This window comes from Pavona decussata, unplaced genomic scaffold (genome assembly GCF_977016875.1).
Source record: "Pavona decussata unplaced genomic scaffold, jaPavDecu1.1 SCAFFOLD_121, whole genome shotgun sequence".
NCBI classification, from domain to species: Eukaryota; Metazoa; Cnidaria; class Anthozoa; order Scleractinia; family Agariciidae; genus Pavona; species Pavona decussata.
In genome coordinates this window covers 260,554-287,789 of record NW_028145535.1, presented here as the reverse complement: position 1 = coordinate 287,789, position 27,236 = coordinate 260,554, and the positions used below count along the sequence as shown (strand labels likewise).

Here is a 27,236-nt window from a genome sequence, read left to right as displayed (position 1 = left end):
AGAGTGAGTCAATAAAGGCGATTTTTGTGGAGTTAATGTGTCCCCATGATTTGATGTCATTTCACTCTTGTTTTCTTACATATACTGATTCGCACGTGAAATTCTGTGAATATACTTATCACCTTGTAAATAGGCCTCCGTGCCTAGGATTTCTCGCTTTATATCAGGACGGTATACAATGAGATAAGGCACAGACAGGGCATAGCTCCCACGTGCCAAATGCGACACTGGACCAAAATTACTTATATTCAAGCTACTCGACCTAATCGAGTTAAATTAAACGATATTTTGAATGAAGGATCATCCAAATCCAATATAATACTTGTTTAGGTTATTAATTTGGGCCCTTCCAAGGTAATCTCTTGAACTCTAACTTTTTCAATTATGGAAAATTACACCCCCAGTTACGCCCAACCGGAAGTGTGACCGGAAGTGATCTTACGTTATCTTCCAGTTTTTTTCTTTTCTATGATTGGACCTAGTCCTTCGCGTCCAGTCAAGTGAAAATAGATCTCGATGGCCGGCGGTGTTTGGGCTGTGATGTGTTTGGAAGCAGGTTTTTACAAGTGACTTTGGAACTTTAACATTTCGTTTGAGAAGTTATACGAAGCTGTTATGGAAATAAGCAAATCTGATGGGGCTTTGATGCGTGGAAAAGATGAAAAAACGCCAATACTTTCCGTTCAAGGCAACCCGAATGCTGATTCTCCAGATAGATTGAGCGTTGCATCGAGTGTTTCGTTGTCAAAGTAAGTGAGTTTAATATAGAAATTTTAATATTGCTCTTTTCGATCTGATTTTTAAAGTAGTTTTCCTGAAGTAAGCCTGTTATCTAAAGAAAACTTTGCTATGCTAATGTACATGTACATCGAGCAGCGCTGGAAAATCCAGACACTATTCGTGCAAATATTCTTCAGGGAGGAGATTAAATTTGCTAACTTGATATGACAATAATATTTTTCAAATGGGGTGGATTTTTTTAATTCAAAAGGAAAGAACATCAGGCAAAAAGATCCAAGTGAAGTAGCAGAATTTTGTAAACGCAGACCATTTTTTTCCAAATACGTGCACAACTTGCGAAAACATTCAACTGATTAGAGCTGAACATTATTGAGTTGTACACAATTCACGTGTAGGGAAGGTGATTTATCCTGAGACGATCAAGGCGAGAGTCAGAGCTCGTAAGTCGTAGCCTGTTCAGAACAGGCTTGCACGTGGGGTATAGGACAAAGAGAAAAGTCGAGCTCAGTCTGGGTGCGGAAAAGAAAGGGGAAGAACCCATGATAGACATTATTTTTATTGACCTGTGAGTAACATGTCAACATGGTAATTAATACTCTGTATATGCCAATCATTCCTCTCAGTTGAGTCGGAATGTCGGTAATATTCATCAACAACATTTTATGCAATGGGGGAATGCAGCAAGAAACCTTATTTGCCCGAATGCAAAATTTGGGGGCCAGTAGTTTATGCTTTCAACCCTTTTAAGAAACAAGGAATTGCTTGTTACACCTGGGTGACAAACTCCAAAAGATCTACAGCAATACGATAATTCCAGATGATACTACTCCAACTGTCCGGTAATCGAACTTAATAGAGGTCAATCAAACATAATCGAACAATTGGGTTCAATTGAGGTTGGCAATCGAACACAATCAAACCAAACAAATTGTGTGAGAATCCGATTGCATTTGATTTCCCAACACAATTGAACCCAAACGAACTTATGCGCCAATCAACTCGAAACTTCAACATCCCCCCCCCCCCCCCCCCGGGCAAACCCTGGGCATTTGAACTTTTGAAGATTGGATCGTTCAAATTCCCGCCCCCTCGGGCCAAAATGGTGTTCAAATGCCCTACCTTATCGTCGGATTTGTCTGTCAAATGCCCCTCCTAAAGAACAATCATTGTCGGCTCCTGTCATGAGTTACTACAAAAACAACAAATTTAACATTGAAACTAATGATTGGAAATTGAATTTATTAAGTCGGACAATGTCAATCAGCAAGTGTAAGCTGTTCTAACTCTGAAACATGGCAAAGGTTGTTGAAATGAGTTAGCCCGCTACGCAGACTGTTCGAGTGGTAGGGTATTCTGCAGTTTAAGCCAAAGCGGCGGTTGTTCATTCAACAATGTTTTTTTTTCTTTTACTGTTCACTACTGTTTTATGGCTATTCTATAAACCTCTGCAGACACAAATGCGGGAGAAAGGCGCAGCTTGACTCATGGCATAAAAAACTACATCGTTTATGAAAGAACTAGAAATACATATTAATTAGTTAGCCGGCTACGTAGAATGTTGTTCGAGTGGCAGAATATTCTGTAATTTAAGCCAAAGCGGTGTTTCATTCGACAGTGTTTATTTCTTTCACTATTCACTGCGGGGCAAAGCCGCAGCTAGAGTCATTGTATAAAAAATCTACATCGTTTACATACAATCTATAAAAATAATTAATATTTAAGCACTCTCACTTTTGAGGACCTTTTTTGTAAGCTTTTTTTGTAATGCTGTATCTCTTCCTTTAAACTCTTCCATCTCGTCTAAACACGTGTTTATAGCTGTTAGCGACTTCAGCGCCCTCCCCCCCCCCCCAAAAAAAAAGCGATTTGAAACCTGACTCTTCCGGTTCAATTTTCCCCACCCCACCCAGGCAAGGTCAAATTCCCCACCCCCGGGAAGGCCTTACCCGTCAAATTCCCCACTCCCGGGCACAGAAAATAGTCAAATACCCGGGGGAGGGGGGGGGGGGTGTTGAAGTTTCGATTTGATTGGCGCATTAATCAAACAGTGCAAACGATCAGTAAGTCTTTTTGAGCATGCAAGAACAACAGAGAATTAGGTGAAATGAGCAAGATTGAGGTAGCTTTACTGAAACATCATTTTATGATCCATTATACTGTGATCATTCTTAATCGAATGCATATTTGCAACTTCTGCCCCCGAATCTAATCAAACTCAATCTAAGTTCGATAGGGTTCGATTGCTCCAATTTTTTTGTGAGAGTTTGATTGTGTTCGATTGTCAAACTCAATCGAATCCAATTGTTTGATTAAGTTCGACAAATGAAACGTTCGATTTGGTTCGAGTAGTTTTGTTGGGGATCATTGGATGATGCAGGGTAGCTGAGTGACCTTCAGGGAAGTCATCAATCAACACTGATGAGGAGAGCTTTGAGGCCTAAGTTCTAAAGATACATGTAGCTCCTGGACTTTGTCCTTCGTTATTGACACTTAAGGCGAGGCAAACTCTATTACTATACTCTTAAATTACTTGTATTATCTAATAATTAGACTTAACTAAAACCTGGAAAAAAATACCGGACGACAACGTAGGGGGAGTCTGATTTGTTTCATCATGAACAGGATTACTGACTGAATTGGATGACACAAAGTCCTGTTACCAATTAATCACAATCATTATGATTTCCGAGAACAAATGGCTCTGACAAATGAATAAAGTTCTCGTTTTGTTTACCAAATAACATGTACGCCCATCTGAAAGTGCAACTGCCCTATTACGGCACGTGCAATGGCGTGTGATGTCCAATTACTTACTAAATTAGACATGATGCACACATGTACACTGTCCATTAGTGCTGAAATCATGGGTGCTGAATTAGCCAATCAAATTCAACAATTTCTTAATGAATATAAGAAGGAGAGATATATACTGTAGGAATCAGTTTGGTTTGTTAAGGAATAGCTATGAAGAGTACATTTGCACCAATGTAGTAGACGGAAGTCATGGGTTGGACAGGTTGTGTGGCCTGACTCTTGCTTTTGTAGTTTAAAAGTTCATTATGTCTTTCACCATGACATCACCTCTTGCTCTACGATGCAAGTGACCGTGTCTTGCCACTATAGCATGATTGAATGGAAGATGGTTAATAACCCTCAGGCTGACTCTTGGTTCAATGTCAGAGTTGTCAATTTTATCAATGTATCAATCTCCTTTTAGTGTGTTAAGGCAGCTTGTCAATTTTACTAAAACTGCTGGAGTGCAGCTTCACCATCAGCTTTGATTGTTGAGCCCTCAATTAAGTATACATAGCGTGTGCGCAGAAGCAATTCATGCAGTAGTCTTCTCAAAAGTACATGTACAAAAATATGTACCTGTGTGGATCCATTAGCTGAGCATGCTGAAAAACCTTGTCTTTTCCCATCTTGATTTCCACTAATTCACTACAGTGGGGCGAAACACCTTCTTTTGGCTTCAACCTACAAGTAACCCCAAGCTCATCTGTTGGCAATGAGTTTAATTTGTCTTTTTGTCCATCTTTATTTTTAGTTCACAAAATCAAGATGACAACAGCGGGGGAAATGGCAATTCAAGACGCCCATCCATTGTTGATAGAGAGACACAGTATTCTGGCGTGAAGAGGAAGCCATTTCATTATAATACATTGAAAGATCCATTACATACATCACATGACAGAGAAATGGCAGCAAAGTACAGCCGCTACAGATATATTTCCAAACTGTCAGGACACAGTGTGGTGAGGTTAAAATAATAAACGTACATAAATAATTTATTTTGTAATGTATATACAATAATTTATTTGGTGCTATTTCAAGCCTTTAACTCAGCAGTGTTGAATTGTGTTTCAAAAATTATCATTATTATGCATCTCACAAAATTCATTTTATTTCAAGAGTCTTGCAGCATTGAGTTTTACATGTAGGCCAGGATGATTTTTCATTTCAGTCTTCAGCAAAATAATTAAATAATTTTCATCTCAGATTGAAAGATGTGCACAAGCTATGTACAGCACTATACGTGTAACTTGAAACATTTTGAGGGATTTCAGTGAGGTTTCTGCCTTTTTTTTTCAAAGAAAAGGAATCTTCTGTCTATTTTATCAAGGCAAGCTGTGTAGAATATCCATCACTTTCAAATGACTTTTAAATGTGTGAAAAAACTATGGGTGATGTTATGTTTTATTAGCCTCCTGGATAACTGAGACTTGTGGTTGAGCCAGGCCATTCTAGTTAAACAAGGTTCGTGTGACAAACATAATTGATCCTGCAAGCTGTCTATGAATGGTACATAGACCTACAGTCTAGTTTAGTGGCTTAATAGCTCCCACAAGTCTTCAGTAGCTCAGTGGTACATGTAGAGCATCCAAAGTGGTAATAAAAACTGAGGTGCGTCATAGTTTCGACTCCCAATCGGAGAACTCGAAAGGTCTTTTACTGAGCATACCTGTGTCAATGATTGAAAAAAAAAATACAATCTGTGGTCCTCCCCCCTCTTTGGAAGGTCATTATAAACTTTGTATGACTCTTTTAACTGGAATTCTCTGAAAGGTGGGGGAGGGGGTCCAAACTAAGAAACCCCTTCAAGGGAGGGGTATGGATATTTTTATTGAACAGCACAATATTACAATTTTTGTTCATTATTAATTATAACATTATTGTTTGTGTTCTCCTTGGGTTAGATCATTCCAAGCCACATGCTTCCTCCCAATGTATTCCTCATTATTCCCAAAGAATCTGATGAGAAACAGAGCAGCCTTGTCACAATGTGAGTGCAGTGAGATCATGTAAAACACTGTAAATTAATGTTGATTTTAGTATTATACAATGTACAATTCTACTGTAAGTAGATGCCGCACAGCAAGTTAGGGAAACACGTTGAACCTTATACAGGACTTTCAGTTGTACATGTAAATCATGCTTTGGAGTCAAGCCTCTCTCCACATTAACCCTTAATTAGTCCCAATAGTGACAATTATTACAATAGGCCAGTCACGGTTTTCGACGCCATTTTGACGAGTAGGCAAACAAGTCTTGAAATAACAGTGTTTGTATGGAAATCCGATGTCAAATAATTTTCATAAAACACCGCTTCTAAAAAATTCATGAATTGGAAACTTAAGGCACTATGCAAAGGGTTTTACAGAAAATAACTGAGTAATGTAGCTGTGCCAGAAAGCATCTAGTTGCATTTTGAAATTTCCATACATTTGTCTGTATAGCGAACCAGCCGTGAACTGCTACTGAAAATAGTTCGCGGGAAATCAAATACAGGGAAATGCATGGAAAGTTCAAAACACAACTGGACGCTTTCTGGCACAATTACTGTACATCCCTCCAATTTTTTTTCTTAATTTTTTTTAATCGTTTTCCTAGTGCCAATTAAGTTTCCAATTCATGAATTTTTCCAAAGCAATGTTTTATGAAAATTATTTGACGTCGGATTTCCATGCACTGTTATTTCAAGATGTGTTTGCCTACTCGTCAAAATGGCGTCGAAAACTGTGATAAGGCCTATAACTCCTTACAATAGATCACCACTTAAAGGGCCCTAGTCAGCCACACCTTTGTTTTTGTTTATATGCGAGAGTTTGGCTATTATATTTTATTCGGAGCATGTGGAAATGAAGGAAATCACTGTGAAACTACAGTTGCACTAAAGATAAACATACCTACAGGAACAGTCAACTTAAAGTTGAGCAATAAGATTTCACTTCACCATGCAATATCAATAATTTCGATGGCATCAAAAATGAGAGAGGCTGACGAGGGTCCTTTGACTAAATTCACAGTACCGCTCGAAACTATGGGACCATTTGCCGCGAATTTGCCTCGGTCGATTCGCGGTTTTGATCTGCGGTTTCACCTAGGCAAAACCTCGTCTAACCGCAATAAAAACCTCGGTTTCACCTAGGCTTTTTTCGGTTGACTTAAGCCGCGGTGAAAGGCAGGACGCGGTTGGGTTTGAATAGGCTATTGTTCGCTTTGTTTTCATGCTCTTCGAGGACAATAAGCGAACTGTCGGGTTTTAGGTGTGATAAATTTCACAGAAGCGCACTCGCTCTCAAGGGAAATAATCAAAGCGCTCTGTGAGTGAAGTCGTGAATTGTTTTCGGATTATGCCAAAAATTATTTGCTTAACGTGCAAAACAATTCATTAAACTTCACTCGCACAATTCCTTTCGATACGCGAAGCAACGCAAAAATCAGTGAAAGCTCGAATGCTAGTCGACGAAAGAAAAGAGCGCTTCCCGTTCTTTTTGAAGGAATTACAATGGAACTAGTTGGGCATAAGTGAAAAGGCACTTCTACTCCCATTGTGGCTGAATAACAAACTGCAAGCGTCCAGGTTTCCTACCAAAGATCGCCGTAAATTAACTTACTATAATGTTTTTTCCGCGTTGTGTTGTTGCGGAATGAAACTTGATACACGTGAAGGAATTTGGTTGCCTAGCACGTGACTGCAATCTTTCCGGTGCACGGTCCTTTCTACGTCCAAACGACGGCTTCTCTCAACGTTTTAAGACATCGGAAGGGGCTTTTCACTTTGGCTAAAGTTGCTGTTTTCGTTTTATCCAAAGTAAATATTAATAGAAATACGTTAAGCGTTGCAGTAATTTTCTGCGTTTGTGTTTGCTCCAAGTGAATCGATCTTATCGCTCACACTCGATACCGAATCAAATCTATTACGAAGTTTTAGTTTTTCGAATCAGGATTACATTGGCAATACATTTGGAGGGAATTACACTTTGTTTTTCTCCGCGTACGTACTGAGAAATCCGATTGCATATTTTGAATTCAGCGTCACTATTTCGATTGAACTTTGTTGCGCACTTTACATCAGTAGGAAATTCTTTTGTTTGAGGGCTTCTTTAGGATGAAAGGTGAGATAATGTTTGACAATACCCTGACGATAGTAATTAGTCATTATTGTATTTTTACCGAGGCATTGCCGCGTCTAATTCCCCGCGGCTTTCGGTTGCTTTCGTCTTTGACGCGGTTGCGGTTTTCGTCCCACCGCGGTGAATTCGCGGCAATCACGTTCGGCAAAGACGAGGTTTTACCGCGTGCAAATGGTCCCATAGTTTCAAGCGGTACTGTAAATACAGGACATGAGAATCAAGAAACAATCACTAAAGACAAATTATCTTGATGTTGTTCATCAAAGCAAATTCTCCTAACTAGAACGATAAGAAATATATGAGAACAGTGAGAAGAATCTGCATCTTGATTTTTGGATTAAAGAGTGAAAGTAACCAGTTGTAAACTAGATTGTAAAGAAGGCGTATAGACTGACATGCTTGTTGTCTGTTTAAGTCACTGTCGTTTGAATCTGAATATCCAGTCGTTATCTTCACTTGGTCCAATTGCCAGTTGTATTTAATATTATTGTTTAGTGGAAGCCATTTGCCAGTTGCTTTTAAAGGGGAAGTATCATGCAAATTTGCTGTCCTTTCAAAACCCAAAAATGTTTGTCTGTCAGCAGAAACACAAAATAATTGTCAAATTTGTTATAATTTATCGTCCCAGTGCAATAAAACTGTCGATTAGTGCCTCAGTGGTCAGAGACAGAGTAGGCCAGTATGGATTGAACTTGAAAAATGTTAGGCTAATGTTTTTCAAGTTCTCGCATTTTTGTTTCTGAAATGCACTAGAACAGATCACAAGTTGTTCCTTTCAAGAATTGAGTTGACTTCTTTTCTTTCGTCATTCTAGAATTATTTGGCAGCTGATTGAAGGTCTTATTTCATCATTTTTAACAAAAAGATATCAAAAACCCCATGATACTTCCCCTTCAATGACACCCTTGACATACATGTAAGATGCCAAGCCTAGGGTTTGAATCTGGTACACATTGGTGAGAGGGAAGTACTCTTGATACACTACTCCAGCCCTCTGTAACTTTTGAAGTGTGATTTTGTTTTGACAGACATTAAGCTAATGTCAGTGTGTCATTTTGACTGATAAAATTCTTAGCTCCCTCCCTATCCCCCTCCTCCTTCATTTTGCTTTAGCCCTGTTTTGCTTCAACTCCATCCCCATCCTCGACCTTGCCTCATCTCTAACCGGCGACGGGCTATGAAATCCTAAGACTGATGAACTTGCGTGTATTTCTCAGACACAGGCATTGATGCCCTAACCCCTCTGCTCTTCCTCTTCTTGATCATTCAGACTTCACTGACTACGCATGCACTATTGAAATTAGAACACCCTCCAGACCATTTTTTTTTTTGGCATACTGTACATGTAGTTAATCCCCTTATAAGTAACAACAGTGTACTACTTCTGATCCCTTGGGTGGTGCACTGTATACTGAGTCAAGAATGAAGTCAGAAAGAATGTAATAATGGCTGGACAGCTTTCCATTTGTCAGAACTGGCTGGCCATGAGACCGGTCAGTTTGTAAATGGAATGTATCAGTTTTATCCTGGTCCTAAGAATTTCTTCAAAACAGCACCTACTATCTTCGAAGTGACTAATTTCTCAAGATTTTGCAGCACCATCCCTTCAAATGACACGCTCAATTTATAGACTGGCTGGTCTGGATGGCCAGTTCTGGCTAATGGAATAGTGCCTCTAGACTAGGACTGAATGAACCACTACAATTAAGCCTTGACTGTATGGATCATAAAGATGTGCTAGCTATCTACTAGAGGAAGTCAAAGCTAAACAACTAAGCGAGTTAAAATTCAGTTTGTTTCTGTTCAGATTTTCAATCTGGAATACTATGATGGGGACTTCATTATTGAGCATACCGTGGGCTATTGATCAGGTAACTTCAAAATAATTAATCAATCTTTAACTCTTACTTTCCTCAGAAAGTCAACGTACATCTACACTTTATGAACAATCAGACAGTTTCTACTGGGTTTTGATAAAAGGCAGCCTGTGGCCCAACCTCAAAGCCCACGGCCCGGTGGCCAGCAGCCCATTTTGCAGCTCATGGCCCTGCAGCCCACAGTCCACCTCAAAGCCCACAGCCCAGCATTTTTTAAACCTACTTCAAGATAGCAAATACCATAAATCACAAATTTAGCTACTTTTTCCTACTTTTTAAAGTTACACAGTAGAACAAAAAATGACCGAAAGAAGAGTCAAACAAAGAGTCCAAGTGGGAACCTTGCCACTAGACTACCAACGACAGGCTGCTACAATCAGCAATTTTTTGACTAGGTATCCTAACCCTAAATATAAAGGCTAACTGCAAGCTACCTAGTAAGCTAAATTAGATTAACTGGAGTACTACAGTGTATTTTGGCTAACCATAACTGGTGCTAGTTAGGCTAACTGGAGTGGGCCTTCTGTGGGCATTCTGTGAAGTGAGCCGGCAATCCCTAAAATCATAGAGCATCCAGAAAGAAGCCACACGACGAACAGCATGCGTTCTCCTAACGTCAAATGCAAAATAATAGTTTGCTAGTTACCTCAGGCCCAGTTGTTCAAAGCCCGGATAAGCTAATCCCGGATTAACGCGAACTTTGAAACAAGTTTAATAATTAATGAAGAGTCTCCCAAAAGATTTTTGTCCCTCAGTTTTGCCTTATACTTTTCTTAACCTTTAGCTTGAAATTAGCCTTTTAAACCATTTTAAATGAGCAAATGAAAACCTCGATTGACTTTTAATTGTGGATTAGCGTTAACTGGCTTTCGAGCAACTGGGCCCTGGGTTTTAATTCCATTGCCATGTTTGAATGAATAATGTCTGTTTTGTATGTTGCAGGCTGGTTTTGCCTTTGCCTTGATTCTCATGATAGTGATGGCTGGGATTTGTCTTTACAGTGGCTACTTGATTCTCAAATGTGCAGAGGACTCAGGTAAGACTTAGCACTCTTAGAAGAAGAAGAAGAACCTTTATTGATTTATAACGCTCAGGGTAGCCCCTTCAGATGCAAAAAGCTGTCTGTTATCAATCAGCCCTGAGCACAACAATGTACATGTACTAAAACTATAATACAGTCAACTCTCTCGTAAGCGACCACCCTTGGGGCACGACAAAGTGGTCGCTTACGGGAGGTGGACGCTTACGGGAAAGATAAAAAAAATAAACCTAATACTGGATTGATAAATTAATTACATGAAAATATTACCTTAGCAGCTAAAATAAGGCAAATAGAAACTACTTTATTTGATTTTTTCCCATCTATTCATTCTTCTGATGAAACTTTGTGTAACAGATCACTGTACCAATTCCCGTTTACCAGGAGATCTAATTATAGCCATCTTCTCTGTCTGTAAACTGTTATTATCTGCCAGGAGTCCAGGGTAGCGTGATTAGAAATTGAACTTTTGTTGCTTCTGGGTAATGATTTACTCACGATCATACGTGATTATGTTAAGTGGTCGCTTACCGGAAACAGAAAACTAAAGATGTTAAATTTCTGGCCTAAAAAGTGGTCGCGGTCCCTTAAGAAATTTGAGTGGTGGTCGCTTACGAGAGAGCTCTTGAAACAGTATATAACTGAGAATCAAAACAGTTATTTACGAAGTGGTCGCTTATGGGAGGTGGTCGCTTACCAGAAGTGGTCGCTATGAGAGAGTTGACTGTATACATATACATGTACATTAAACTAATACTGATAATAATATAGATAGAAAACTATGTACGAATAAAAATTTAGAAACAAATAAATAAGAAATACCATCAAGATAGTTTGTTAAACTATAGTAGTAGAAAGATCGTTTGGCGATATCAGTCCTCACAGCAGGCAGAAACCTCAGAAACTCAGAAACCTGATTATAACAATTTGGTGCAATTTATGCTCTTGTTCAGTTGTTGTACAGACTGTATAGGACAGTTCTGAAGTCCTCTTGTTTATTTTTCCTGGGCTTGAATTAATTGCATTTATTTTATATATAATAATTTTACTTTATTCATGCAATCAATAATAAATATTAACTATATGAAAAGGAGGTACCAGAGGTTAATCCTGTTGGGGATACCTCCCAAATAAAGAAGAAAGGAGAAAAGAATACCTAAATGTAAACAAAATATTAAAATACACCATTCATCAAAATGCACATGTATAATATTCTACGATTAGAACTCTCAATATGACATGACCAAGATGTGGCATTTAAATTGGACCTTACTTTGGCCATTTTGACCTTAAGTTTGCCGTTTATAAGATCTGATCCTCAACCAAGTTGAGCATCTCAAGTGCAACAAATAGTAGTGAATGGTGCACAGTTGTACTGTACAGAAGGCAACCAATGAATACAGTAAGTGTGAAAAATGGAACCATGAATGTCATGCCAAGAAACTCATAAGCAAGCCAGAGAAAGAAGAAACACAACAATGAATGGCAGCACATGGACATGCTTGTCGTGCTTACATCAGTGTAGATAACAAAATTGGACTATAAGCATAGCCATGAGGGAAGATGCCAAAAAAAAAAAGTTTAATGTTAATAACTGTATTTCCACCATGTGTGTTTTAATGCATAGTCTGTGAGGACTGAAATTGGAACAGGCCAAGAAATTTATGCAATGTTTGATAGTGGCAACAATGATACACATTGATTATTTTATCAAATATATGGTTAGTCCAGTGCTGTCAATAAGGGCCGGTAGCCGGCCAAAACAGCCGGCTACTGGCCAATCTTCGGCCGGCTACTTTCTTCTCACTTTACTGTTAATTTTGGTAAGAAACTTAAAATAAGGAAAAGATCCAACAAAAATAATTGTGAGACATCCGCCTCAAACGTCTGCGTCGAAATAAAGGCGCATTTCAGGAGTTTTAAACGTGTTTACTTTTGCCACGCGCAATGGAAATTGATCGAAGGGTACTGGAACGCCTGCGACATTTTTTAGAGTCCAGCAAGAAACCGGCTTAAAATAATGACAAGATCCCGCAAAAATAAGCTAAAATAATTGTAAAACATCTGGCTCAAACGTCTGGGTCTAAGTAAAGGCACATTTCAGGAGTTTTAAACGTGTTAACCTTTCGGTGGAAGTATAAAAAGTTGAAGCAGATCGAGGTGATCGAAGGGTCGTGGAACGCCTGGGACATTTTCACAGGACTAGATCCCAGGCTTTCGCATGTCAGAAGAAAGTGCATATGAATCTGATATGGAGAACATACTTTAACTTCAGTATTGTTAGCAATTGAAGGGGTGCCTGGAAAAAAGCCCTAAGTGACTTCTGATAAATTGCTAGATTCTCCTTCCAAATTATCTTGTATTCGCTTGTGAAACAAAAGGAGAATTTGACCTTACATCAAAAGTCACTTAGGGCCTTATTTCACGCACCCCTTCAATTAGTGTACACCAGGTCGCCAAAGGGCAAAGTCAAAAGGATAACATGAACTTAAAACATTGAATGTATTTTTTTGAATCAGCATTTGAAGCTTTATCATTTCCAAAAGCCAGTGATTGAGATTTTGAGGAAAAGAACGGTTGTAATAAACATAGAATACGGTTAATATAGTCTTAATTTTGATTTTTCTTAAGGCCCAAATACTGTCTGGAAAACGTTGAAAAAAGCATTTCAAAGCATCTAAATTTCAAAATTTTCTGGGGGAGCATGCCCCCAGACCCCCCTAGGAAGCTTGTGCCTTTGGCACTCGAAAAGTAGGCTGCCGCCTACTTTCCCAGTGGGGACGTCTACTTCAAAACTTATTGACAGCACTGGGTTACATTATATTTTGTACACTTAGTTACTTTTGGATTGCTTGGAGTCTACATGGCCCTCCAACAATGATGTGGCCCAATCATTTTGATCTTTTCTTTCAGCCAAATATGGTGAAGTTCTGGAATTTTCTGACATCTGCAAGAAATACCTTGGAAAGCCCGGTGAACTTATTGCCGTAATGTTTTCGCTGGCAGCCATTGCTGGATCTGCCATAGTGTACTGGGTGTTAATGAGCAACTTTCTCTACAATTCCGGAGTATACATCCAAGGTGAGTTTCTTGGTTTTGTTCAATTTTATGAGCCAGGTTTACCAAGAAGCCTTGGGAATCCCAGACTTATGTACAAATTGTACAAATTTGTGGGAGCAGGGATGGCGCAGTGGTGAGAGCACTCGTTTCCCACCAATGTGGCCTGGGTTAGATTCCCGGTCTCGGCGCCATATGTGGGTTGAGTTTGCTGTTGGTTCTCATCCCTGCTCCGAGGGTTTTTCTCCGGGTACTCCGGGTTTTCTCCCTCCACAAAAACTAACATTTCCAAATTCCAATTTGACCTGGAAACAGCAGATGGTAGAACCACCCCGTGGAATCCAGTAAAATTCCCATTTTTTCCCCACATAACATCCTGGATGTTAACACTTTTTGGGCTGAAACCAGGTCACAAGGTACGTGTAATATTTAATTATGATCTTTAAAGCCCTGGTTTTTGGGGTTAATGTACTGTTAGAATGATTTCTTACCCAGAGTCCTCAGGCTCTTTGGCCAGCGGTTGGTCGCCAGGAAAGACTCTGGGGAACTGGAATTTTATTACCGCAGGATTTCTACAGAAAAAGGAATGCAAGCTGTTACGAAGGCAGCCAATCAAAAAATTTAAATAAAATTCCAGTTCCCCAAAGTCGACTTTCCTGGCGACTAACCACTGGACAAATAGCATGAGGACTCTGAGTACGAGATTGGATGTACACGCTGTAAGAGCTAAATACTGTAACTTACAACTATTTAAAAATACTGTTAATTTCTGAATGTATTGTTAATATGAAATGAAATATTGCCTTATTATTAATTGGAATGATATAAATATGTTTGTTTTTCAGAAAGTGTTAATCATGAATATTCAATTCCAAGTAATTCTTCAATATTAAACACAACTGTGGAGGAAGGTATATATTTTGTTATCATCATTGTTGCTGGTCCAGGGTATCTTGGGTGGGGTAGGGGGGAGAGAACTTGCTATAATTAATATCTCAAATTGAACTGTGGTCATTCTCTAGTGCTGGCAGGAATCCTTAAAATCGCCACCTTTGATATAAGATCACCTTTGAGCCATTAAAGAGGGTTTTACTGTTGACTCTCTAAAACATGGACTCTCACTTAGGAGCAGCTCTATCCATCTGCCATAGAGAGGCCTCTGCCTTACATGCATGTGTTTACAGAGATTGTTACTCTAAGATAAAGTAACAAGAGGAACTCAACTAGTACTAACTTACAACAGTACCTGACAATACATGACCATCTTAAAGGGGCAGTATCATGGGAGATATCATGATTTTTGGCGTCGAAATATTAATAGTGATTTTAAGACGAAAGGGTGAACCAAAATATAGTACAACCAGCGATTTTTAGTGCGTTACAACAGCGAAATTTGAAAACGTCCGCCAGACGTTTTCAAATTTCAACCCCATTCTATCTTGGTCATCTGCCGGCGAAAATATCCATGGATAGTTTCTTTGCATTCTGATAGTCTTTTAATGGAATTTTGTCATTATATCTTGGCTGCTATCAACCAAATGGCGTCTTTCCGATTTCCAATGTGTTACTAAAAATAGCGTGACACTGTCCCTTTAAAGAGGTGTCTGCTTAGAGAGTCCAGTAATAGAATCAAATTACCATTTGGGTTGGGAGGTTCCATATATAATTGTCGAATAGGGTTGAATAATGAATTGTTACTTGATTGAAGTTTTTCTTGCATAAAGTTATTTTACACATACAGGTGTACATGTAAATTTCTCAGGGGTAGGGTCAGAAGTTTCTACTTTAACACCACACATGGGGACACTTTCATTTAGGGTTTCATTGCTTTTATCTGTCACCTTCTTATCTATCTTCACCTAACTTCTTTGTGCCAAATGGCACGCAAGGCCGTTGGGTCCAATTTCTTGAAAGCCCCAATGACTAAATATTACTGGGTCAGATAAGTATTTTTGTCAAGTCTGTTTCTTACTCAATTTATTGCATGGTGCCAGTTTTTGGTTACAAATATGCCAAAGTCTGCCATAAAATGATAAAGATTTTAAAACAGCGTTAAAAATCAACAGAGAACTACTATAATCCCTTTTTAGAAGCATAATTTTGTGCATGTACACATTTAGTCTTTTTTTTTTTAGTCTGGAGGCTGGTAGTTCATCACCCATGCATCCCCATAAAAAAGTGAAAAATTACCAAAAGCTTTTGTATTAATTTTGTTACCCACATCAAGCATCCAGTGAACGTTGTTTTCATCTTTTTTCAGTGCTTTGCCCTATAGCTGGTCACCAAGGTGCAAAAGGCTCATTAAATGACTTAGTTAAAGCTGACAAGTCTAGTTTTTTCAAAGTCTGGCATCAACAATACAGTGTGCCATTCTTTTTGATACTCGTCCTATTTCCACTGTGCAGTGTGAAGTCACCAACCTTCTTCACGAAGTTTAACTCTTTAGGTGAGTTCGACAACTATTGTTGAAAGTATAATGTTCATTGTATGGTCAGTATTTGGAATAATTGAAGAACAGCTCCCCCTTAAATCTGCAGCCAACTGTTGGTAAACAGTCAGCCAACAAGCGACAGACAAACAGCCAACAATTGGTCAACAGACAGCAAACAGTTTACGGACAGTCCACCGACGGATTCACGGGGGAGCTGTTCTTCAATTTTACCCCACGTTTTGTTCTTTAAAATCCTAAACCAGAATTTAAGTAACCCACAGTATTGTGGCATCATCAATAATTTACACCACTGCTGGATCATTTTCCCTCTTTTTGGTTTTCAGGAACATTGTCAGTGATTTATATTGTAGTCTTCAGTATTACAAAAGCAAGTACATGGGGAATCCACATGGATTTTGGTGGAGCGGATTTGCCAAGTAAGATAAATAACAATAATAAAAAAAAAATTAATGTAGAAAATATTTAGGCCCTTTTTTAGCCTGCAAGAACAGATGCTTTTCCCAGCGCTTGTTTCGGGACAGATGAAACAAGTGTGTGCTAGCTAGTTTTCATACACACTTGACTGAAAAATTGTAACCTGATTTAATATCAGATGTATGCAACGTGATGGAATTATGGAGGTTTCTACTAGCATGCACATAATATTTGTTTCTCTTGTCTGCAATGACACAAACACAAGAGAATGGAAATCGTTCCATTCTCTTGTGCTTGTGCTTTTGTCATTGCGTCGTACTTGTAAACCGGAACGACGCAAGCATAAACACAAGCGCAAGCACAAGGCGCTTATGCTTGGGTCGCACCGGTTTACACGTAGGTTTCTTGTGCTTAAGTTTGCGTCGTACGTGTAAACCAGGCTTAGCAGACAAGTTAAATTCTTACTATTCTTGTCTGCTTTTGTTTGTTTTCATCAGTGTTTAAATCCAGCTCCCCGGCCATGACAGGAATCCTGACTCTGGCTTACTTCATTCATAACTGCATCTTGTCCATAATGAGGAATCAGGAAAAACCCAAAAATAATGTAAGATACAATAATTATCATGTAAGGCTTGATACAGCGCAGTGAAGTAAAGTAAAAAATTTATTTACCCTGCAAAAATGAATCAGCTATACAGTATTGCTGGTATAAATTCGTGTGAAGTCAAGTATTTTTACATGTAAATATATAATATAAAAACATGATAGAATCTGAAGCTAAGAAAATACACATTAAAAAAAAACGTACGATTAGTAAGAATTGCATAATGATAATAAAAGGAAATATGCAGTTGACTCAGCCAGTGAAACCAGCCACCGAACACTCATGGTCCCTTTTGCCGACTTCAAGCAGGAGAGTATAAATCTTGGACTAAAATGTGTTGAAGTTGCCTATTGATCTTAGCCATTTCGATAGAAGGTTCCAGTCGACCTTGGCAGCGGAACAGTGTGTGAAAAAATCTCTATCTTGTCCAAGGGTGACCCACGTAGCCAGTGCTTAATTCCAGTTTTTGGAATGTGATGCAACCCAGAGCTTTGCTTCTTCTTCTGGGTCTGTTCAATTTGTCAAGGCGCATTTTCCGCTCCCTCCCCCCCTCGCCCCGCCCCCAAAACAATTAAGAGCGGCCATTGACACTAGAGGGTCGTACTCTAGCCTGCGAACACAGACGTATTTCCGGCAATACGTCTGTGTTCGCAGGCTAGTCGTATTCTGAGATATTTGAAATTTTCGTTCATGGGCATGGCTTCAGATGCAACCTTACGTCGTTGTTGGAAAAAAATATATTATTTTGAGATTTTATCAAACTTTTTTGAAATTGATCTAGCAGTAACATGAATTTTGTAGAGTAACATTTTCAGGTTTGTAGTGGAACAGCTGCTGGAGAATTTTAGTTTAACTTGAGTTTTGTGCAAAATGGGCGTACACAATCAGTCAAGCCTCGCATTGCGGACACCTTGCTATTTCGGACAGCCAGATAATACCAGATGATACGGACAGCAGCTAAATCTCCGGCAAAATAAATTACCGACGTTTGACTGAAAAAAATTCCCGCTATTAAGGACACTAACTCGCGGTCCCAGTTTCCAAGGGTGACAGCAATAAAAGGAATTGACTGTATTGCTTTTTTGCTTGTTCAAAAAAAATGGGTAATACGCTGTGAAATTAAAGTTGCCCAGTTTTAGCCAGAACTGTGGATTTTGTATGCTAAACCCAAAAGGGTATAACAATTTATTGTGCAAAGGCTTTATAAATTTTGTGGTAGTTTCATGTGGTCAAATCCTTGGAAATTCAGCCTTTCGGCAAAAAGCAAATATAGATCCAGATTTTAACATGCAAAAAGAACAGTGCATACTAAAACTGGGCAACTGAAGTTCGGAGCGTTTTTCTGAAGTGATATTTTGCAGAAAACCCTGGGTTATTAAGCCTCTTCGTTATAAGGAGAGTGACAGAGTCATTTGACCATTCAGTACAAACGTTTCACACTTTTCCCGTGCGACGGCCTTACCTCCATATTCTCATACTATCCTTGTTCCTTGTACTTAAACTGAAACATTCCAACCATTGTTGTTTTTCTGATTTTAGGCTCGAGACCTAAGTATAGCGTACTGCCTGGTGGCTTTAACATATATTCTTGTTGGTGTGCTGTTTTTCGTTGCATTCCCAAGAGAGAAATCTTGTATTCAGCAGGTAATTATACATGTACACAATTTCCCTGAATACTAAACCAATTTGTCATCAATCTCGTACCCAGAGTCCTCAAGCTTTTTGGTCAGCAGGTGGGCATCTGGCAGGGCCCGGTTGTTCGAAAGCCGATTAACGCTAATGTACGATTAAAAGTTAATCGAGGTTTTCATCTCGCTCTTGAATAGTGGTTTTAAAGCCTAATTTCAAGCTAAAGATAAAGAAACGTCTAAGCCAAAACTGAGGGGTAAAAATCTTTTGGAAGAATCTTTACCGATTTGTAGTTAAACTCGAATCAAAGTTCACGTTAATCCAGAACTAGCTTAATCGGGCTTTGAACAACTGGGGCGGGTTGTTCGAAAGCCGATTGACGCTAATTTCAAGCTAAAGGTAAAGAAAAGCCTAAGTCAAAACTAAGGGCCAAAACTCTTTTGGAAGAATCTTTATTGATTAGTTATTAAACCCGCTCAAAGCTTACGTTAATCCAGGATTAGCTTTGTCGCGCTTCGAACAACTGGGCCCTGGGCCCCTGGAGAGACTCTGGGGTACTGCAGGATTTCTGCGGTAAAACAACGCAAGACGTTACGGGGCATCCAATCCAAAAAAAAGATCTTATGTTTTTCGAATTCCCCAGAGTCTCTCCTAGCGACCAGCCGCTGGCTTAAGCACCTGAGGTCTCTGGGTACGAGATTGATTGTCACAGGTTTATAATTATGAAAGCAAATTATTATTCTATTTTGAATCCATCAAAATACAGAAAGATTTGTATTCCCTGTTTTGTTTGTGGACCAGTCTAATGGACGATTTTTTTGTGTGTGTGTGTTTAGGTTCTTCTTGATAACCTTCCTGCACCAGATGTGATGACGTTTGTAGCAAGGCTGTTCCTTTTGTTTCAACTCACCACTGTTTTCCCTCTCATCCTCTACATCATACGCGTACAGTTCATGTTATACTTTTTCAACAAAATGTATCCAAGGTGAGGTTTCCTTCTCTGCTCTCGAGACTTAAGGACGATGCCTTCTTTTGTTACTGCACATACGTTCTGCGCATCTCGGGATGTTCCGAGAAAATCGAGTTTCTTAACGGCGGCGCCAATCTCGTACCCAGAGTCTCCAGGCTTTTTGGCCAGCGGTTGGTCGCCAGGAGAGACTCTGAAGTACTCAAGTACTCCTGAGTCTCCTGGCGACCAACCGCTGGCCAAAGAGCCTGAGGACTCTGGGTACCAGATTGCGGCGGCGCCTGTTTAAACAGAGATATATTTGCGCGGTTTGTAACTACGTGGGAAAAGCAGATCTTGGCAAAGGCTATTGGAATCCAAAAAGAAAATTAGAGGTAACCACGCATTTTTCAGAGATAATTAAGCCTGAATATTTGGGGGAAAATGCCATAAATTGTTTTGTATTTTAGTGCTTTTCAGAATTATTGTTTCTTTTAATTTATCTCTAAAAAATGCGTGGCTACCCCCAATTTTCTTTCTGGATTCCAATAGCCCTAACTGAGATCTTCTTTTCCCGCATAGTCATAAACCGCGTAAAAATACCTTTGTATTAGGAAACACCGTCTTAAAATTAAAAAAAAAATAAGAAAATAAATAAAATACTATTTGAGCCCTGCCAACAGGTGTACTTTTCTTGAATTTTATTTTGAAACGGAGATTTTGAAACGCGATTTTAAAACGTTTCTCATCCAACTGTATTCATTTTCATGAATTTGTATTGTAGTAATGGAAATAATAGGCGATCATCAGGCATTGTTCAACAATATTTATAATTGTCCGTGCGAAAAGTTGTCTTTAAGAACTTGTTACAGCTGTAACTAGTTACAGTGTCGAAATTTGCTGTCCTTTGTACCTTTTTTTTTTTTTAACGAGTTGACTGTGATGAATCTAATTCCTGCTTCTGTCGCTTTTGTCCACAGCTTTCTTCATGTATTCATCCTGAACTTTGTCATTATTGCATCCTGTGTTCTCTGTGCTGTGTTTTATCCACATGTTGGAAACATTATAAGGTAGATATACTGAATAAGACTCTTTCATCTAAACACCGTATTTTAACCCTTGAAGTCCAAGTATCAAACTGCATAATTTTATTCTCCTTACTCAGTCCTCTCATATTGGCCATAATGTTTCTTATGGTACCACTTCGTCAAAATACAGCTAACTCGTTGAAATATACAGTGATACTACTCATCAAAACATCTAATAAGATATGTATTTTAAAGATGACTTTAGTCAACACCATTGCACTGCTGATTGTAGAAACTCAGGTCATTCCATCTTCTTTCCCCTGTTTCAGTACACGTTGTTATGTTGTTTGGTAATTCAGAAGAATCAACGGCCTTAATTTGGTTTTAAACACCGAGCGATGCATGCGAGTGGTGTTATTTATTATGCTGTGCAAGGAGATTCTTACTTTTGAGTCTGTCTATAAAATCTCCGAGTGTACCATTCATGTAAAGCTACTGAGCAGATTTGTTTTGTGGTTCCATTTATAGTCAACTCTCGCCTTGCGGACACCTCGCTTTTACGGACACCCCGATAATATGGACAACAGCTAAATCCCCGGCAAAAATAAACCACAGACGATTGACTGAAATAAATTCCCGCTACTACGGACTCGCGCTATTAAGGACACCAACTCGCGATCCCAAGGGTGTCCGCAATAAAGGGAGTTTACTGTATTATACTGTACAAAGTAGTTCTCATGTTTGAGTCTTTGTGCGGACGAAGTGACATTCAAACGAAAGGAAAAAGGCAAACTTGTACTCTTCCGTGAAACTTTTCGTTTTTTATGTGTTACAAAATGTCTCTCGTCATTTTTGCTTTGGCAGGTATGTTGGATCATTAAGCGGACTGGCATACAATTATTCTCTCCCCTGCATCGTGTACATGATAATTCAAAGAAAAAGAGGGAAGCTGAGATTACCAAGTGCTGTACTTAACTCTCTTATTGTTGTACTTGGAGTCCTCAATTTTATCTCTCAGTTCTTAATTTAGTCGAAATGTTAAATTCTACTGGCAGAACTCGTTTCATGTAAAAATATAGACTTCAAAACAACCCCATTTGCCTCTATAAGGCCCCTATGTTAGTCCCATTTTAAAAACGCGCTCTGGAAACGCTTCAGTTCTATCCAGAGCCTGACATTTCATTCGGATTCGTTTTTCACACGATAGCGATTGACAACAACACTCTGTAGTGGCTTTTTCCAGTGTTGTTACATCATCATCCTCGTTCCCAGGTTTTGTCTTCTTCGACCCTTGGGAACGAGGTTGGTTATATCTTCTATTTGCCAATCTCGTACCCAGAGTCCCCAGGCTTTTTCGTCGGCGGGTGGGCGCCGGGAGAGACTCTGGGAAACTGGAATTTTATTACCGCAGGATTTCTGCGGTAAAACAATGGAAGCCGTTACGAAGCAGCCAATCAAAACAAGGTATTTTTTTGCCAATTACCCAGGGTCTCTGCTGGCCAAAGAGCCTGAGGACTCTGTGTACGAGATTGTATATTTGCAAACTAGCCACCAGACATGATTTAAAGGGGCATGCCCCATCCCCCCCCCCCCCCCCCCGCCAAAACAAAAAAAAAAGGGAAGTGGCTCGAAAGGGAAAATCATCTAAATAACAAACATTCTGATGGCCTATGATCATTTAAACAGTTTTTTTGCCTGGCAAAAGTCTATTAATTGGGTGTGAAGTTTAACTGAGTCAAGTCCAAGCAACAACCGTGGACGATAATCCTGCTGGTATACGTTGGATCAATTGTAGATCTGATCGGCTTTAAAAAATACAAATGATAAGAGAAGCAGAGACCGATACAACGTAGAATTACGGTTTAAAGGTTACTATATTTCGGCTGGCCAAACCAGCCTTCTTCAGGTATAATGAAAATTTACATTGGGACACACGCTTATATAGCTGACAAATATTTGCGCAATAGCGCAAAATAAAAATTTTACACAAAATTTTACAAACGCTTGAACGAAGACATAACTGCTGACATACAAAAACGTGTAACTTTTTATGTTAACAGGATGTATCATGACAGACTTATCAACGAGAAAACTAGAAAATACCTCATACAAACTGACGTAAAACCAGGACGCTTTTACATACTACCCAAAATACACAAACCCGGAAACCCAGGACGCCCCATTGTTTCATCTAATAGCCATCCCACCGAACGCATATCTCAATTTGTCGACTATCACCTTCAACCTTTAGTTCACAAATTACCATCCTTTGTTAAAGACACTAATGACTTCCTTAACAAACTTCTTACCATCGGTAAGCTACCCTCTAATTCATTGTTAGTCACACTTGATGTCTCATCTTTATACACTAATATTCCACATAACGAAGGTATTAATGCTTGTGACCATTTCCTACGTACTCGCCTTCATAGTAACATTCCCACTGGCACACTCTGTGACCTCATTCGCATGATTCTTACCATGAATAATGTTTCTTTTAACGATAACCACTACCTTCAGATCCACGGCACAGCCATGGGAACTAAAATGGCGCCCTCTTTTGCCAACCTTTTTCTTGGCCATTTCGAAGCGAATGCTTTGAAAAATGCCCCATTTCACCCTCACATGTGGTTTCGTTATATTGATGATATTTTTATGATCTGGACTGAAGGTCTGGATAACTTAAAAATCTTCATCGATTATCTTAACAACATTCATCCTACCATTAAATTCACTAGCTCGCACTCTTCTACTAACGTATCTTTCCTTGATGTTAATGTTTCTTTAACGAACGACGGTAACATCAGCACTGACCTGTACACTAAACCTACAGACAAACACCAACATCTACTGTATTCATCTTGCCATCCCCTGCATACAAAAAATGCTATTCCTTTCAGTCTAGCACTCCGCTTACGACGTATTTGTTCTACTGACGAAACGTTTAATATACGCACTGCACAACTTACTACATACCTACTCAAACGAGGCTACAAACGAAACTTTGTCACTAAACAAATACAACGTGCCGCCAACATCCCACGCAGACTCGCTTTACAAACTAAAGACATGAACAAACCTACGCGTGTACCTTTTATTACGACTTTTAACCCATCGCTTCCTCACATCTCCAACATCATAAAAAAACATTATCATTTACTGCACTCGTCTGACCGCTGCAAAAAGGTTTTTCCAAATTTGCCTGTTGTGGCTTTCAGACGATCTCCTAACCTACGTGACTTACTGGTTTCGGCTAAACTTTCTTCTAACTCGACTAATCCCCACCCACAACTCCCTTCCGGCTCCTATCGTTGCGGTAAAAATTGCGCCACTTGCCCATACATTTCCGATGGTCTCACTAACTACACCTTCTTTTCCACTGGTGAAACGCGCCCTATCAAATCTAACCTGACCTGTGAAACTAAAAATCTAATCTACATGATCCAATGTAACCGCTGTAATTTACAATACATAGGAGAGACTAAACGACGCTTAAAAGACCGCTTTAATGAACACCGCCGCACCATAGATAACCCTAACACTAAATCTAAACCCACCACAGCCGCAGAACACTTCCTCACCGCTCCTAACCACACCGCTAACGACATGCAATTAATCCCCATAGAAAAAGTCTACTCTAACCGAGACTCAATCCGTAAGGCCAGGGAAGCCTTTTTAATCTCAAAAGGCAGAACACTCTCTCCGCATGGCCTTAATATTCGCGAAGAAATGTACTAGCTTTTTCCTTTTTTTATTTTTTGTTACTATTATTTCATTTGCTTCATATTTACTGTCAATCAATTTAGTCTTACGTAGTTCCGCTATTGCGCAAATATTTGTCAGCTATATAAGCGTGTGTCCCAATGTAAATTTTCATTATACCTGAAGAAGGCTGGTTTGGCCAGCCGAAATATAGTAACCTTTAAACCGTAATTCTACGTTGTATCGGTCTCTGCTTCTCTTATCATTTGAAGTTTAACCCAGTTTTATTTCCTTTTTTCTTGGGAGAAGGGGGAGGGCGGAGGGGGTGGGTCATCTGAAGCAGAAGAAGGTATCATGAAAGAGTGACACGTTGAATTATGTTCACTTTCGTTTGCAAATTTCTCTCCCGCACTGCGGAGTGCAGGGCGAGGGACTCTTTCTCCTAGTCGTTTAGTCTGACAGAATACGGAACTACTGGGATACAGTGTTATTGGCCTTGTGAGATATATTTATTGAACTTCAGTCTGACTTTATTTTTTCCCAAGGGAAAGCTTATGTACAGGATATTAACTTTAAGGGTGCCCTCATTGGCTGTATTCCGGAATAAAAATTAAAGAAGTCATAATATTAAAAGCATGTTCGAGGTTTAGTGTCTGAAGCCCTTGCAATCTGACACATGAAGTGTAATGTAAAAGTGAAAACTCGCGTATGAGTAACAATATTGAAGTTCGAATGACGCCTTTAACTACTGTTAAAATTTTTAAAATGCCAGTGAAGGACAACAGGCAAAGATTATCGCGTATAAGTGATTCCCTTTAAATCCCCAACTAACAAGAACCAGTTTTTGCCGGGAAAAAAAAGTTCTTGTTCTGTAGATTGAGAAAATTTACACTTACAGCAGACATGAATTGCACTGAAAAAGTGCATTTCAAGACCCTGTAATCGTGACGGACATTTAACAATTATCCTGCGAAATCGCACGGAATAAACTTTGACTTTCAATTTCTCGAAGAAATATTGGTTTGAGAGGCTATAACAAACGCTCGAAAAGGCGTTTCGTCCTATTTACAAACACCTTGAAGTTGGTTTAAAAAACTCGGCTGCGCCTCGTTATTTCGAACCACTTCTCGTTGTTCGGCAGTCGGATGAAATTCTCTTCCTCGTGTTTGATATGTTACTTGAACATTGAAGACAGTTTTGTTGGTGTAATGGAAAAGTCATAAAGGATACTCTGTTTTCTCTGTGGCCGCCGAAGGAGGTAGAGCAGCTAGGGTCTTCAACCTCGTCCTGGGTCTTTCATCTCCCCACCCCAGAGGGATTGAGGGAAGAAAGAGAGTGTGTGTAGGTGTGCTATGTCTCCCACAGACCTGCAAAGCGAGCAGCAACTCATGTTCGCCCAACTGAAAGTCACGCAAACTTTTTCGGTGTCTGAACACTTAACATTTTGACCTCTTGTTTTTGCAGTGTCGCAAAATAGATGTGTAATTTTAATGCAGCATACCCCTTGCCATGATGGGCTGAGTATATTCAAATTTCCTACTTGCCAGGCCTTCCCTTGATATCCTTTTTTGTCATCTCCAAGATTTTGGGAGACACGTGACCAGCCTGAACCAGGGTCTTTCTTCCCTCAATGCCTCTGGAGTGGGGAGGTCTGGGCACGACATTTCAGTGTCTTTTCAGAATGCAGTTAAAATAGGCCTAACGTGATAAGAACGATTTGAAGCCAGCCCTTTACAACTCGTGCTTATACTAGTCTGAAATGTCAGCCGTCTCCTCCCCCTAACCCACAGGGGGCACGGGACCCCTGTGGGTTAGGGGGAGGAGACGGCTGACATTTCAGACTATGCTTATACGCGGTTTTCTACCTTGTCTTTCGTATCTTCAGTGTCTCCAACTTTCCGATACCGGAGTAAAGCCAATCGAACACACCCTTAATTTGCCCAACACTTTTGTAAGTGAAATCAAATGTAAGTTAGAGATTCCAGTGTTATAGCCTAGTATACAGCATGTGGTTTTTGCTACCAGTTTAAAGGAATGCCAATATTTGGGACTGCATGCATTTCATGTTTAGAGCAATAAGTTTTGACGTTTTCTATCGAATAAGTTACTATTTTATTCGTTAAAAGATGAAGCTTAGTTTTTATTCTAAATGGCCTATTTTATTATCGTGTAACATAAATTATTTACTGTACTCTTTTAAGGAATTAAATAAATTGGGGCAGTATTTTTTCAAAATTACTCCGCATTAATAATTAATAAGTAAGGCAATGCTTTGAAGTGAAGCAAAAAATGCGTCGGGTGATCACATCCATCTTCCGCTGTTAAATTAAACGGGTGCAAATGTAGCAGTATTTTATAGTGGTTATTGACTGTGCGTGAGGTTGAGATATGGATATATTGCCTGACTTCGTTGACTTGTCCAGTCAGGCAAGAAGAGAAACATAAATCAACATTAAATTTTTTGTGTCTTGAAAGAAGATGCTTGTGAATAAGAATTATTTACTATTTTTCTAACATAATTTAACGCCAGTTGAAAAGGTTTTCCTGCGCTTACTGTCTGAAATAAACTTAGCGGTTGCTTTAGTTAAGTCATCTGGACCGCCCAAGGGCACGGGGAAGGTAAATATTTATCAACAATTTGTAATAAAATTGCATTAAATAAAATTGGTCTTCAATTACTCTTAACCAGCCTGGTGTATCTGGTGTACACAATGAATTCATGGAATTACATTTATTACATTTATTGTACAAATTACGTTCAGGTTTAAAGAAATAAAGAAAGGGAATTAAACACATAAATGTTGTCTCACTTTCACTCGTTTGTATTTAT

At 39.3% G+C, this 27,236-nt stretch overlaps 1 protein-coding gene across 1 annotated transcript; it reads left to right on the top strand.

The window, feature by feature from the left end:
• The first annotated feature begins 511 nt into the window (after window positions 1-511).
• LOC146469637 (sodium-coupled neutral amino acid transporter 9 homolog) lies at window positions 512-27,205 on the top strand. The gene is made up of 15 exons (XM_085123066.1): window positions 512-749; window positions 4,289-4,496; window positions 5,439-5,524; window positions 9,466-9,529; window positions 10,478-10,571; window positions 13,488-13,655; window positions 14,477-14,542; window positions 15,892-16,077; window positions 16,407-16,499; window positions 16,995-17,101; window positions 18,641-18,745; window positions 19,567-19,715; window positions 20,657-20,746; window positions 21,569-22,428; window positions 24,679-27,205. The coding sequence occupies exons 1-14, from the start codon at window positions 616-618 to the stop codon at window positions 21,732-21,734; spliced, it is 1,716 nt and encodes a 571-aa protein (XP_084979192.1). The 5' UTR covers window positions 512-615; the 3' UTR covers window positions 21,735-22,428; window positions 24,679-27,205.
• Window positions 27,206-27,236: the final 31 nt, after the last annotated feature.

What these genes read in the sequence shown, in the direction of transcription:
- LOC146469637 (XM_085123066.1), top strand. Translation starts at nt 616, where the DNA reads ATGGAAATAAGCAAATCTGATGGGGCTTTGATGCGTGGAAAAGATGAA. An exon ending in TGGTGGAGCGGATTTGCCAA is followed by an intron (nt 16,500 to 16,994) that starts GTAAGATAAATA and finishes TGTTTTCATCAG; the next exon opens with TGTTTAAATCCAGCTCCCCG. An exon ending in AGAAATCTTGTATTCAGCAG is followed by an intron (nt 18,746 to 19,566) that starts GTAATTATACAT and finishes GTGTGTGTTTAG; the next exon opens with GTTCTTCTTGATAACCTTCC.